Source organism: Peromyscus eremicus, chromosome 10, assembly GCF_949786415.1.
Source record: "Peromyscus eremicus chromosome 10, PerEre_H2_v1, whole genome shotgun sequence".
In the NCBI taxonomy this organism is placed as follows: Eukaryota; Metazoa; Chordata; class Mammalia; order Rodentia; family Cricetidae; genus Peromyscus; species Peromyscus eremicus.
This window is the reverse complement of record NC_081426.1, coordinates 66875604-66891245: the sequence shown is the minus strand read 5'-3', so window position 1 is coordinate 66891245 and position 15642 is coordinate 66875604. Positions and strand designations below refer to the sequence as shown.

The 15642-nt window shown below is 45.7% G+C and overlaps 1 protein-coding gene across 1 annotated transcript in view; it reads left to right on the top strand.

Moving 5' to 3' along the window:
- The first annotated feature begins 3284 nt into the window (after positions 1-3284).
- Chic2 (cysteine rich hydrophobic domain 2) overlaps positions 3285-15642 on the top strand; it is a 44024-nt gene continuing 31666 nt past the window's right edge. The window contains exon 1 of the mRNA XM_059276027.1: positions 3285-3637. Within this exon, the coding sequence (XP_059132010.1) occupies positions 3519-3637 (119 nt within the window). The 5' untranslated portion in view covers positions 3285-3518. The remainder of the gene's footprint in view (positions 3638-15642) is intronic.

Below are 15642 nucleotides of genomic sequence, written 5' to 3'. Positions count from 1 at the left end.
GTAAAAGCCACAAGGCAGAACATAGATTAATAGAAACATGTTAATTTAAATTATAAGAGCTAGTTGGGAAGAAGCCTAAGCTAAAGGCCAAGCTTTCATAATGAATAATAAGTCTCCATGTCATTATTGGGGAGCTGGTGGTCCCAAGAAAGCCTGACTACAGGGTTTCTCTGTGTAGCCTTATCTGTCTTGGAAATCACTCTGTAGACCAGGCTGGCCTACAACTCAGAGATCCTCCTGCCTCTGCCTCCTGAGCGCTGGGATTAAAGGTGAGTGCCACTACCCCATACCACCACTACTGGACTAGTTGGAGGTCTTTAAATCTAGGAATAATAAACTCCTCGTGATCCGGGAGGATGAGACAGAAGGATTGCCACAAGTTTGAGGACACGTTCCAGGCCAGCCTGGGCTATGAAGTAAGGTGTTGTCTCACTCCCACACCCCCCAAACAGCAACTAGAACCTTGCCTCCTGGGGTCACTGAGAAGGTGTCCTGTTTGTTTTGAGCCATTTGGTCTGAAGGTAAATGCAGACATGAGGAGTATGGAGAGGAACTTGAAAGGACAGAAATGTACGCAAGGGTGGGTACTGTGAACACAGAACTCTTGAGGTAGAGGGGGAAAATACCATAAAAGTTGGTTCATCCTCAGGAAAGGTGGAGGAAGTAGTTTGGCAAGAAACAATCCTGGCAGGCTGGGGGTGGAGCCTGGAATTATGATGTCAACTATTACAGAGAAACACTTGACTCATCTTTCTTCATCCTCTTGGCCTCATTCCCAGGTCTCACGCCCTTTTTCTGACACTGGTAGCTTCTTCAGAACAGGAAGAAGAGTGAAAAAGAGAAAAAGCAGCTCCTCTTTACACCTAGGCAGTGGGAGTTAGAATAATCTCTCTGTGGAGTCCAACAAGAATGCCCTCCCCACACAGCGCCCGTGTTAGAGTGAGGTCCTTGCAAGTCCGCTGATGCCTCATTAACTCCCAATGTTTGGCAATCACGCCGGTCATGAGACATCTCAATTCAGAAAACATGATCTTCCCCTAAGGCGGGATCTGTGGAGGGTGCTGGAGAAGGAAGGGGTCTGCTGCTGTCTCTACTGAAAGGTGAATTCTGGGCCACACACAGCATGAAGGGTGTGGGCCCTGACCAGAACAGGCCCATTTTTCTCCTCCTTACTCCCGTTTTCCCTCCTTTTTGCATCCACTCCTTTGAGTGCGGCCGCTGGTCTCTTGGTTAATGCCAAGGAGGAAGTTCAGGAGCTTCCTGCAGCTAATGTGTTGGAGAAGTCCTGAGTGAGACCATTAAATGCACATGGAACCAAGAGAAAGGTCACAGAGGGTCTCTGAAACTAGCGATACTTCACAGACACCAACACATGACACAATGGGGAAGGATTGTGGTGATCTTCACAGCGGAGAAGCTGGGGAGAATCAGGAATGTTGCCTGTGACTATATTCACTGTGTGCCAGGCTCTCTCCTAAGCATTCCACATGTGTCAAGACAGTCTGTCAAGTAGCCCAGAGGGGTAGATACTGTTATCTTTATTTTATTTTGGAGACAAGGGTCTATTGCAGCCCAAACTGGCCTCAAACTGGCTTTGTAGAGTGACTTTTCAATTCCTGATTTTCCTGCTTCCAGCTCTCAACTGCTAGGGTTTTATAGATGTGTGCCGCCAGGGCCCGCCTTTGTCTTCCTGTTACATAGGAAAGATCAAGAAGTTAAATGGCTTGTCCGGGGTCCCACAGCAAGTGGTAGACTGAATTTCAAGGTCAGGCTTCAGAACTACCAAACTCAGCTGCCTCCTATGTATGGGCTCCATTGGAGACCTCGGCATACCCTCTGAACACCTGGCAGAATTACAACTGCTTAATGACGGATGTGACTGCCAGGGACTCTAACACACACACACACAACTTGTCACATAGTTGGCTCAGTGTTTATTGAATGAATAAATCTGGGAAGGTAGGTCTGATACACCAACTATTTTTCCCTTCCTAGCTCACTGCCCATTTTCTTCAGCTCTTTCCAATATTTAGTTGCTCAGCGTTTCTCACCACCCACGTTAACCTTTGTGCATTTTCTGCTTGGACAAAGACCCATAAATGAACTTCAAGGATGTGAGCACTATGTGGAGAACCATCTGCATGCAGGACCCTGGGTCCAGCACAGCTATGCTCTCCTCCCCAGTACAATGATAAACTCTCCTTATTCCATTGTCCATTTTGTCCTTAGGAGTCCTGTCCCTGGGCTGTTTGTATGCCTGGCAGACTCTCGATTATGAAACCAAGTCCAAGGTGACCCATCCATTAAGCCAACTGCTCCTCCTTCCCCTTTTCCACCCTCTTCTCTGGTCCCATTCCCCCACCCCCTTCTTCCTCTCTTGTGGAGGAAACTGGTAAGGTTTTAATGGAAAAGAACAGATTATCTTTCGTTAGGGAGTTGAAGCATAGAACTGCATTTCCTTAATTGGAACCCGGAGAATTTGTCAACTTTGATAGTATGATGGCGAGATTTCTTGTTTAAAACAACCACCACCACCAAACAAACAAACAAACCAACCAACCCGGGGCTGTACTTGAGAGACTAAAAGGACCAGATATTTGACTTTTGGAGATTTTTGGGAAATCAGGTAGAACTGCGGACAAGAACGCACTGTTCCTGTTGTTGGTCTCAAGTTGGGGAAGTCAACCAACTTTGGTTGGCATCGTGTACTAAAAAGACACTGACCAAAAAAAAAAAAAAAAAAAAAAAAAAACCAACTGAGATCAGATGATTCAGCTGGGTCCCCACGCCAGAGATTCTCTCTTCCAGCCAGAGGCTTCGTTTGTCCGTCCGGCCCGTCATTGTTTTGGGCTAGAGATGACTTCAGCTTGGCTTTCGGTGTCCAGTCGGGGGTGGAGGGTGGGGTCGGGTGGGGCGGGTGATCGCCCGGGTCCTCGCCGACGCCGCCTTCCGGGTCGGTGACCCTGGAGCCTGGGGGCGGGGCCGCGCCGGCGGCTGGAAGCGGAGGCAGAGGCCGGCGTCCCCGGGAGCGCGCGAGGCCTCCCGCGTGCGCGCGCCCGCCCGCCCTCGCTCCCGCGCGCCCACGCCCGCGCCCGCGCCCACGCCCGCGCCCGCGCCCGCGCCCGCGCCCGCGCCCGCCCGCGCTCCCTCCCGCCCGCCCGCCCGCCCGCGCTCCCGGGAAGTCTCGCGATGCGGTAGCCGGCTGCTCCTGCTTGCGGGTGGCTCTGGCTGTTGCTGTGGTTGCCGGAGTTGCGGCGGCGGCGGCGACGGCGGCGCTGCTGGCGGGGGTGGTGGCGGCCCCGGCGGATGTTGACATTGTGTTGTTGTTCCTGCCCACGGTAATGGCGGCGGCGGCGGCGGCGGCGGCCGGGACCGGGTCCCCTCAGTAACCAGAGCCGACACTGCCGAGCGCCAGCTCCGCGGCCTCCGCGCCCGCAGCCTCGCCAGCCGTTCCCCCCCCCCCCCCCCCGCGGCCGCCCCAGAGCCAGGGCCCCGGGCGGGGGGCTCGCCGGCGCGGGATGGCGGATTTCGATGAGATCTACGAGGAGGAGGAGGACGAGGAGCGGGCCCTGGAGGAGCAGCTGCTGAAGTACTCGCCCGACCCGGTGGTGGTCCGCGGCTCCGGTCACGTCACCGTGTAAGGAAGGCCCTGCGAGGGCTAGGACGAGGACGGGAGGCGCGGGCTGGGTGGGCCCCGGTACCCCTCGGAGTCCTCTTTTCCTTCAACCCCCGTCCCCGGTGACTGGCGCGGGACGGGGGGGCCTTCTGCAAACGCCGGCGACCAGGAAGTGAGAACTTGCTCTGTTTCCATTTGTTTAGGACTCCCAAATGGGGACAGACACTGCCTTGCCTCCCCTCCCTCCCATAGTCCTGGAGCAGGCCCCACGGCCCGGAGCGGGGGGTGGGGGATGTGTGGGATCCCAGCAGGGAAGATGGACTGCTTCATGGGCCATCCCTTCAGCCTAGGGATGGAAGTGCCTGTATATTTTATGGGATCCACCTTGGTAAACCACCCCCTCCCCGTTATCCTTCCGGACTGTGCCATACAGTCTATTGACATATGGCTCAGAGGTCAGATCTGGGATGTAAGACCCCAGTGGCAATGGGTAAGGTGAGGTTTACCGTGTTGTGTCTGTCACACATAGCCACAGGGCTTCCCAGTTCCCTAAGAGTAAATTTTTGCAAAACTAATTCAAGTTTCTGCCATTATATATAATAGAAATATGCAGGTGGACATAAAAGTAGGCAGAAAGATACATGTTTGCAAGTACTGAGTTTCCTGTAATCGTTCTGCTTTGGGGCAGGACTCTCGGTTGTCTTCTTGTTTGATAAGGGTTCCTGTAAGGCTTATTAGCAACATCAAAAGCCCAATATTATTCAGATAATAAGGGATGAAAGCACCCTGAAAGGTCATGACTAATAAAGGAATGTGTAGACTTGAAGCAAATAATGAGCTGTCCGGAAGAAGGAAGTTCTCTAAGTTTTGTAGCATTTCCCTGATAAAGTCCGGAGTTTGTACAGCTTGGGCTATTTGATACTCTTTTGCAGCTGATATCTCTGGCTAAAAGTCATAGCTCAAACTTCCTGTCCTTACGTATCGCTTCATCACTGATATAAAAAGGCAGCGAGGCTGAAGATGTCTGGAGCACTTTTCACTGTGTTTTGATGTAGGGTGAGTGGGATGTGCTGTGAATAAGTCAGTGAGTGAAACAGTGAGACTCCTCATACGATTGTCAGCAGAGTCCTTCCATTTCTCAGTGTTGCCGAGAGCAGTCATACTGACTAGCCATGTTGTTGTTTGGGTATGCTTATGTAATGCTTTGGTTTCTTAGCACCTGTTAAGTGTGTATTTAGGTGACTTAACAGGGCAAAAACACTGCATAATCATTGTCCCATTACATGGATAAGGAGAGGGGACTTGCACCATAATAACAGCTGTTTTAACTGTCATTACACGCTTAATTAAGGAATATAGCCGATTATGAATAATACAACTTAAATGTCTATCACAATGTTTTTAGTGTCATAACCTGCTATTTAATTTTTAGTTTGACTCTTAGGACTTTTTTCTTCTTGTTTTAAACTTAAGGACTATGGGTGCTTTAAGAAGCAATTACTAACAAAAAATGGACGTGGTGGCGTTTGTCTAATCCCAGCACTCAGGAGGCAGAGGCAGGTGGATCTGTGAGTTACAGGCCAGTCAGGGCTACATAGAGAGACCCTGGCTCAAAAGGATTTCCAAACTTTTTCATGTTGTCTGTGATGGTCCTTAAAATCTTCACATCAAATCAAAGCTGGGCGAATTTTATTTACAAAGATTCAGCCAGGGCTGGGCGTGAGGCTCAGTTGTAGAGTGCTTGCCCTGGGTTCAGAACAGCACAATGAAAAGATTCAAGTATAGTTGTAATGTCTCTTTTCAAGAAGAAAAGCTAAACACTTTGTTGGGAAATAGAATAGGCAAAGTGCTCAGATGGTCAGTAAATTTTGGTTGTAGTTGACTATTTGGAGTGGTTAACAGAGTGGGAAATAATTATTAATGGTTTTTTATCTTATCTGTCTGTTAAAATCACCTGGCATTGTGCTCAAATACACACTAGCCTCTTTATTATCAGTACTGCCAATTGCAAATCTAACAGTGATTCATTTAGTCTAGTTTATCTGCCCATTAAAATCATCTGGGGAGCCCCAACATTTGCTCCACCCCCTTTCTAGGCCAGTGGTCCACATATGATGAGGCTCTGGTACGTGATCAGGTCGGGGAGAGTCTTATAGGTGATTCTGATCTGTAGCTAGGACCTCTGCTCCACTGGTGATGGTGGTGTTTGCTCACAGTAGCAGTAAGCCTTAATATGTTTGTGATAGTTTGGTTATAACCTTCTTCCACCACTTCTTATATGAATTACCCATCTATGTCTCCTCAGTTCGCATGATGATAGCTGTGTTCAGACCTCTTCAGATTAAGGATGAAGTGAGCTAATGAATGTGAAGAATGCACCAGTGTGATGCTGTGCTCAGGGAATATTAGCCTTTATTGATTATTACCCTCCTTAGGTAATTTTCTACTTTGAGAAAGATATGTGTAAAATACAGCGTTAAGAAATCAGCATTGGGCTGGGCGGTGGTGCGCACGCCTTCAATCCCCGCATTCGGATCTCTGTAAGTTCAAGGCCGACATGGGCTACAGAGTGAGTTCCAGGAAAGGCGCAAGGCTACACAGAAACCCTGTCTCAAAAAACAAAACAAAACAAACAAACAAAAATCAGCATTGGAGCTGGAGAGATGGCTCAGTGATTAAGAGCACTGGCTGTTCTTCTAGAGGACCTGGGTTCAGTTCCCAGCACCCATGGCAACTTACAACTTCTGTAGCTTCAGTTCTAGGGGACCTGACACCCTCACACAGACATACATGCAGTCAAAACACCAATACACATGAATTAAAAATATATAAGCTATTTAAAGAAAAAGAAATCAGCATTGCCAAACAGTGATTCATTTAGTTAATTCTTTTTTTTTTATTCTGAAACAGCTTGTATATCTAAGAATCTTGGTGCAGTGAAAACCTCAGCCTGTTTTGTGGTGATATAGATTTGTATAGTAATATAAAACTTACATATGGCCATCGTGCATAATATTAGGCATACTAGATTGTATAGCAAAGTTAGCACCTGCAAAGGTTTTTGAAATTGGAGTTAATGTGCTATTATAACTGTTGAATGTGTTTCATTTTCCTTTCCTTTATAAGTATAAACAGGAAAGCTATTAATAATTATAGTAAAACATGGGCTGGAGAGATGGCATTTGTTGCTCTTACAGAGGACTGGGTTTAGTTCCCAGCACCCACTCGATAGCTTACAACCATCCATATTCCAATAGCTTCTTCTGACTCCCATGAGCACTAGGCATACTCTTGGGGCACAGACATAGATGCAGGCAAAACACTCATACACAAAAATAAAATAAATCTTTAAACAATTAAAAATCACAGTAAAACATGCAAGCTTACTCCCCGTTTTAGCTGAGAAGTTGGTTAAAGCACTCTTCCCTGGTCACTTGGAAAGTAAATGGTGTTCTAAACAGATTACAGTGTCATTGTTAATCCAGGCCAGACTCAAAAGATTCAGATCTACGTGTATGCTCACTTTTGCAGTTGAGTATTTCCAGTTTTTAAAATTACTTATTTTTATTTTATATGCATTGATTTACCTGCGTGTATGTCTATGTAAGGGTGTCAAATCCCCTAGAACTGGAGTTACAGACAGTTGTAAGCTGCCGTGTGGATGCTGGGAATTGAATCCAGGTTCTCTGGAAAAGCAGCCAGTGCTTTTAATCACTGAGCTGTCTCTCCAGCCCCTATTTCTATTTTTTTTTTTTTTTTTAAAGTTAATAAGCTAAGCTCACTGTTACTCTTAGGAATCTTTATTTTCTTGTGATATGTTTTTTTTTTTTTTTTTTTTTGGTTTTTCGAGACAGGGTTTCTCTGTGTAGCTTTGCGCCTTTTCCTGGAACTCACTTGGTAGCCCAGGCTGGCCTCGAACTCACAGAGATCCGCCTGGCTCTGCCTCCCGAGTGCTGGGATTAAAGGCGTGCGCCACCACCGCCCGGCCACGATATGTTTTTTCTTGATATTTTAGGTGAATAGAATTTTTTTCGTTGTTAGATTTGCGGGTAGCATTTAAGAAAAATATTGTGTAGACTCGTATTTTGAAGGAAAATCATATATGGGAGAAGAAAATGAAAATTCCCATGGTTTCATAGTATTTACATTCATGTAATTTGGAAGACTTGAATTACAAAAGTATATTTTCTTTGACTTCTTATCATGTAATGAAAATAAAGAGAAAAATGACAAGTGTACTAGATAGTGTGGGTCAGACCTGTTACTATTCTTTTTTTTTTTTTTTTTTTTTTTTTTGGTTTTCCGAGACAGGGTTTCTCTGTGTAGCTTTGCGCCTTTCCTGGGACTCACTTGGTAGCCCAAGCTGGCCTCGAACTCACAGAGATCCGCCTGGCTCTGCCTCCCGAGTGCTGGGATTAAAGGCGTGCGCCACCACCGCCCGGCTCTGTTACTATTCTTTTTTATTTGAAGGACGTAAGTATGTTTATTTCTTTAGTAGTGGGAAGCAGCCTAACACGACTGATTGCTGTTCCCATACAACCTTCTTCTCACATCACAGCTAAACAGATGGGTGAGTCCCGAGGAAGCACTGTATCACATAATACATTAGTGTTGACAGTTTACTCCAGCCCATTTCTTTTACACGCTGAAGCACCTTCATTGGGTTGCTTGATGGGACAGAACCACAGGAAAGCCATGTGCCCAGGGTCAGCCAACTTCCAGCCAATCAGGTTGGTGGCCACTCTGACCGTGTTGAAGGGCAGTTTAGGAGCCAGGCAGGGTCTAGGGCTGAGCCTAGAAACTGTGAAAGGGACATGCAAATGGTGTCCTTTCCTGGATGACACTGGTTTACAATTTTAAATTTTGTAGTTCTTTATCTCAGAATAAAATATATTGCTAATTTATTGGAGACTTGGATTTTTTTAATCAGTTATTGACTTGGTGTGCATGTGTGTGGACACATGTGCTCTTGTGGAAGTGAGGGTGCCTTTCGTGTGGGTCCTCGTCAAGCTTGGCAGCAGCCACGCTTGCCTGCTGAGCCATCTTGCAGCCCAACTTTGATTTGTTACAAGGAAGATAACTCTTCTTTTTGTTTGTTCTTTGAGACAAGGTTTCTCTGTGGGACTGTCCTGGAACTCACTCTATAGACCAGGCTGGCCTCGAACTCATAGAGATCTGCCTGCCTCTGCCTCCAGAGTGCTGGGATTAAAGGTGTGCGCCACCACCACCTGACCAGGGTGATAACTCTTAGGGAATGTGCTGGTATAAAGGAATTTTTAAAAGTTAAGGAAACTAATTTAAAAGTAATTCGAAGCTTGTATTAGCTGGGTAACCTACCAGTTATCATCATTATTATGTCTTATTCCACACTCATTCTGTATCTGAACCAAAGCTGAGGCTTTCCTAGAGCGGGCAGCAGCTCTGATTTCTAACTTAGGTCCTGCCATCCGTTCGTTAAGAAGTCAACTTCAGGAGCCAGGTGTGGTGTCACAGGCCCTTTAATCCCAGTACTCAGGCAGAGGCCAGCGGGCAGGTCTCTGTGAGATCGAGGCCAGGCTGGTCTGTATAGTGAGTTCCAGGCCAGCCATGGCTACATATAGAAATCCTATCTTATAAAAAGAAAAAACAAAGAAGGATTGGGGATTTAGCTCAGTGGTAGAGCGCTTGCCTAGCCTAGCAAGCGCAAGGGCCCTGGGTTGGGTCCTTAGCTCTGGGGAAAAAGAAAAAGAGAGAGAGAGAGAGAGAGAGAGAGAGAGAGAGAGAGAGAGAGAGAGGGAGGGAGGAGGGAGGGAGGGAGGGAGGGAGGGAAGGAGGGAGGGAAAGAGAAAGAGAAAGAAAGAAAAAACTTCAGCAAAATAAGTTATACAGGCAGTTAGTTTGCTGAAGGATATGAAGGGGGAGGGAAGCTAAGTGTTTGACTAGGACAGCTACTACATTTTGATGGGGAGACTTGCTTGAAGAAGTGAGAGTTAGAGAGCAGGCCCAGTGAGGGGTAGCCCTTATCACACAAGCCTGGCGACTGGAGTTGACCGTGATTCCTCAGAAGTGTCCCCTGACCCCACACATGCACTGTGGCGTGCCTTCCCCATAAAAATAAAACAAATGAGAGGTACGGTAATGAGCTGAGGCTTCAGAGGTTTACTGTAGTGGAGCTGGAAAACTTACATAGGATTTGAGTCAGAGTTTGAAGTTACTTTGTGCTTACTCAGAGATGTGAAATTGACTAAGTTAAGTTTTACATGGCTGGCTAAGAAGAATACGGGGGCAAAATGGTGAAAAGTAAATTGTGCCTACTTATGTTGATGAATGGTATTCTAAACAATAACTTAATACCGCTCTAAAAATACATTTTTGGATTGGAGAGACTCCTGGAGTTTATATTGTTAGGCATGTATCCCAGTGGAGGCAGAAGACCACTGAGATTTGAAGCTGACTAGAGGTACTGGCTGAGGAAAAAGGTTTGAAATAGCCGTAGCTTGGCTAGTTTAGGTCGTGTGTCCCCGTTCACTACACCCCATGTCTGTCTCCTTTTGTAGCCTACTCTGACTTGAAGCTCAAGCTATCCTCCAGCCTCAGCCTCCAGAGTGCTGCATGAGCCACTGCCCCTGCAGGCTTTTGGTACATTATACAGCTGTCGGAGGTTTTGTTCTCAGCAAGGGTAAGCCTTAACTATAACTCGGAACAGCTGATGCTCCTGAGTGTCTGTACACTGCTGTTTCCTGTGTCAGCTTGTTTTGCTCACTTGACCCAGTCAGACTCAGGAGGGAAGGCTAGGGCACTTACGTGTGTTTATGAGGCAGGATCTTGATGGGCGGCGGGTCTTGAACTCCTGGCCTGGGCATGCTCATTTAGCTTTAGCCTCCCCAGTGGTTGGGAGTAGGCATATCCCATCATGCCCTTCTCTAAGCATTTCTTTTCTAATGAGACTTGGTGTTTCTTATATGTAATGGGTGGTGCTGTGGAAAGACTGGTTCTTGACATCATATCATAACGGTTTCAACTCTTGGATACTTCTAACTAACCATAGATGAACTTTGCTGAATTTCACTTTTCTCACCTGCAAAAGGAGATAATACCTGCTTTGGAGGTTAGGTATGAGACTCCGAAATACAACTTTAATTTTATGACCTGGACCCATCGTAAGCATTCAACAAATTCTTATTTATCACGATTTGATTTTTATCCCTATGTACACATTTTGTGGTTAATTTTTACTACTTGAAAAGAAAAAATAAGCCCAAAATGTGATACATTACTTCCCTGCTTTATTTGTGCTTTTGGGGTTTTTGAGGCAGGGTCTCTGTGTAGCTCTGGCTCTCTTGGAACTCTGTAGACAGACCCCCCACCCCCCACCCCCCAAGGGGGCGTAGTGGTTTAGGTGTGTACCAGCAGGCCTGCCTGTGTTTTCTACTTTAAAACAAGACCTTGAGCATAAATCAGATAGTCATATTTTCTAAAGGACTGTTGACTAAAAGAAGGCCTTATCAGAAGGGTCCCTGAGGTTGGTTGTGTTGGTTGAGACCCACCCTCCTTGAGTGGCACTTTTCTTCAGTCTCATGTGTAGACGGCTCCTTTCAATTACCTTCCTTCCACCTCCCTAAACCGGTGTACTTCAAGTGAAACAACCCATCTCAGAAGACTGCATAGAGTAAAAAGTTTATTCTAGATACTGAATTTAGGTACTAATTTTTGGTTTTGTTTGTTTGTTTTTCTAGACAGGATTTCTCTGTGTAGCCCTGGATGTTCTGGAACTCGCCCTATAGACTAGGCTGGCCTCTGCCTTCCAAGTGCTGGGGATAAAAGTGTGCACTACCAAGACTGGCTCTAATTAGTTACCAACACCTTATATTTAGCATAGTTTGTTTGTTTGTTCTGTTGTTTCCACACCTGGTTTATGTGGCGCTGGGGAGCAGCCCTGGGTTTCAGTTACTCTAGATGAGAATGACCAATTTGGCTGTCTCCAGCTTCACAGGTATTCCTTACATTCAGTGCCAGACGTTAGTTGAAGTCCCGAAAGACACGAAGAGTCTTCATGTAGTTCACAGCTAGTACGAGAGTTCTAAATGAAAACGAAAGCAGTGAAGAGTACCGTGATTGACATGACAGTACTGTGATTAGGGAAGATGGTGTTGAGGAAGGATAAAACAGTCTTAGGAAGAACATTTCAAGTCTAGACTCGGAGATGTAAACCCAAATAAGTCTGAAGAAGAGTTAAATTACAGCTAGACCATACAGAAAACAGGAGTGTGTGCGTGTTTGATGGAGAGACCAGTGAGCTTAATCAGTTGGGGTTATTTCCAGGGTTGTGAATGAAAGGCTATCTACAGGAGCACACTCTGTGCCGTGGTGGCTCCACTACTGAGGAAAATGTTAGAGTGAAATTGAAGAGACCGTTGCAGTCATCTAGGTGAAGCATGAGAGTGGCCTGGCTGGGTTCGTGGTCCCTAGGTAAAGAGGTGTTACAGTTCTAGGTCTAAAACATCAAATTTGACAGCTTTCCCATAACATATGGGAAAACAGAGCAAGACTGATCTTTACTTGGTAAATGTTGTTCCTTTGGTTGATTTGATTTGATTTTGGCTCTGTGATGGATGAGGTCAAAGAACTGGGTCTGCCCTTGCTAACTGATTGGGGACTATTTTTAATGACATAACTATTAGTTGCCATAGGCAGCTAATATGCCAAGAGAGCAGCCTTTGCCAGGTTGTAGAGGAGCTTCCTCATGACATTTGTGGAATGATATTCTTTACTACAATGTGTGTGGTGTTTGACAAACTATTCATTTCTTAGATTTCAGGAAAAGATCTACATTTAAAGCTGATTTGGGAGTACCAAGGGCTGAAATGTTCTAATGGGTCCTGAAAAAAGTTCTTTTTATTTTTTAAGTTCTTCCATGTTTATTAATTAGGGTAGAGTTGGTTAGACTTTGATATAACTTTCCTTTTTCCCTTGTGTTGATCACAGATACATAACAAAGTTCCCCTAGGCTGGAATTCATTTTGTGGTTCTGGCTGGCCTTAAACCTGCAGCACCCTCCTGCCTCTGCCTCCTTAGTGCTGGAATTGTAGGTGTGGGCTACTCTGCCTGGCAAGTGCCTCCTGTTTTCTTTTTACTTGCATTGTGGTTATTTATGGTGAAGTCTGGCTTTGTTCAGTGAAGGATTTCTTACGTTATTCAGCCTTCTTTCTCTGCCTTTTTATAGTAGGAAATGTTACTTACAGTTACTATTTTTGGTGGCCTATTGTGTTAGTAAGCTTTGCATTACTGTAACAAAATGCCTGGAGTTATTAACTTAGTAAGTTTTAATTAACTTAGAAAGTTTTATTTTGGCCTAGAGTTTTGAGATTTCATGCACACTTACATGTACATGCACACTCACCCATGCAGAGGGTGTGGAGAGGGAGGAGAAGGGAAGGACTGATACTAAAAGTGTGCTCTCTACCAGCGGTCCTCTTGTTGCTCTTCCAGGGGATGTGGCTCGATTCCCAGCACCCACGTGGCAGCTCACAACTGGCTGCATGGCACTCCAGTCTCAGGGAATGCAGTGTCTTCTGGCCTCTGAACAACAGGCACACACCCAGTACATAGACTGTGTGCAGACCAAGCACCCATACACCTAAACTAAACTACCCAAACCAGCTTTTGCTTTTAGTTTAGTGAATGAGATTATAACTCCATAGACCTGAACGAATCTAAACATGGTCACAGAGTGAAAATTGTTAGACTTGTCTCCAACTGCAGGGGTTTGTGTCTTCTGGTAGAGTACACTGTTAGTGTCAGGTCTGTTCTCTCTCTCTCTCCCCCCCCCCCCAACTCTGTCTCTGTCTCTGTTTCTTTCTGTCGTGTGTGTGTGTGTGTGTGTGTGTGTGTGTGTGTGTGTGTGTGTGTCCCCGCCTGTCTGTCTGTCTGTCTGTCTGTCTCCCCATGTCCAACTGCGAGGGTTTATATCTTCTTTCAGTCCTTGTTGAGCTGTATTGATACTCACATATTGAGATAGCTGGTAAATTAAAGCATGTTTTATAGACAGCAGGGTCTGTTAATTTCTTCCATAATTATGATTTCATCTCCAAAAATAGCTAAAAATCTGATTCCATTGAGTTCAAAATGCAACATTAGGAAAAGTGTTCTGTCTTCATTTACTGTCTGTGTAACCCATGTGTTTAGTTGGTGTCTGAAATTTCTAGTTCATATGTGCACAGGTCTTGTCATAGCTATGGGAGGTAAAATTCTGTGACTCTGGGTTCCTACAGGTTGGCTGTCTAAGAGGAGTGTCACATTAGTTTCTCTTATCCAAAACTGAACTCAGAATACTCTGTTCAAAGCAGCTTTCTGTTCTCAGTTGATGATAGACTCAGCATTTGTTTTATTTAGACTAAACTAAAAAAAAATCTTTGCAAGATTTAATTGTGTGTGTGTGTGTGTGTGTGTGTGTGTGTGTGTGTGTGTGTGTGTCTGTGTGTCTGTGTGTCTGTATGTATGTATGAGTATCTGCCATGAATATGTGTGTACCCGAAGAGGCTAGAAGAGGGTGTTGGATCCTCCGGAGTGGCAGTTATTAGTCACTGGCTGTGGGTGCTTATTCTAGTTTGTTCTTTGTTGCTGTGATTAAAAAAAAAAAAAAAAAAAAAAAACATGACTGAAGCAACTCAGAGGGGAAAAGAATGATTTGGTTTACAAGTTAGAGTCTATCTTCTAGGAAAGCTGAGGCAGGAACCAGGAGGCAGAAACTGAAACAGAGACCATGGGAGAATGCTCTTTACTGGCTTGCTCAGCCTGCTCTCTTACATAATCCAGGACCACCTGCCTAGGGATGGCACTGCCCACATCACTACTGAGCCCTCCCACATTAATCATTAATGAAGAAATGTTCCACAGGCTTGCCTACAGACCAATCTGATGGGTGGCATTTTCTCAGTTGAGCTTTCCTCTTTCCAAATGACACTATTTTGTGTCAAATTTACAGAAACTAGCCAGCACAGTGTCCTATAGACAAAAAATTTGGACACCTTAGAAGACTTTCTCTGTATCCATTGTCAAGCAACCCATTAGTTCTGTCTTTGAAACATGGCTTTCTGTGTATTCCCCTTGTTCTTGTGCCTTAGACTTCCTATTTTTTCTTTTTCCACGCCTTGCCTTTTCCCCCTTTACAGCCCCACTGGCAGGCACATCTGCATCATAGTTGCATCACAGTGCAGATTTCAGCTGTCTCTCCTTATCAGCTACCTGGCACCTCATCTCCTTTACAGTCCTGTAGCTGGAAGTTTCTCTGGTCCTGCCCGGCCCTGTGGTCGGACGAATCCCTCCCATGTGTGTCCCTCAGCTTCTTGGTCCCAAGTAAACACACAGAGGCTTATATCATTTACAAACTGTATGGCCTAATGGCTCAGGCTCCTCACTAGCTAGCTCCTACAACTTAACTCAGCCCATTTCTGTGCATCTGTGCTTTACCACGTGGCTTCGTGGCTTCCCGGTGCTTTCACATCTTCGTTCTCCTGGTGGCGGCTCGCAGAGTCTGCCCCGCTCTCCTCTCTCTCCAGTCGGAATGTACCGCCTCACCTTGTTCTGCCTCTCCATTGGCCTAACAACTTTATCAACCAGTCAGAGCAGTGCATGTTCACAGTGGACAGAAAGACATCCTACAGCTGTAGCATGAATCTTTTTTTTAAAATTTTGTTTGTTATTTATTTATTCATTCATTCATTCATTCATTCATTCATTCATTTATTTATGGTTTTTCGAGACAGGGTTTCTCTGTGTACCTTTGCGCCTTTCCTGGAACTCACTCTGTAGCCCAGGCTGGCCTCAAACTCACAGAGATCCGCCTGGCTCTGCCTCCCGCGTGCTGGGATTAAAGGCGTGCGCCACCACCGCCCGGCTGTAGCATGAATCTTAAAAGTTCTTATTAATAAAAACAAACCTGAGGCCAGGTATTGGGGTGAATGCTGGAAGATCAGAGAAGCAGAACAAGCCACAGGTACCTCACCTTGCCAGTTCCTCAGCTGATCCTGTTTCCTCAGACTGGAAAC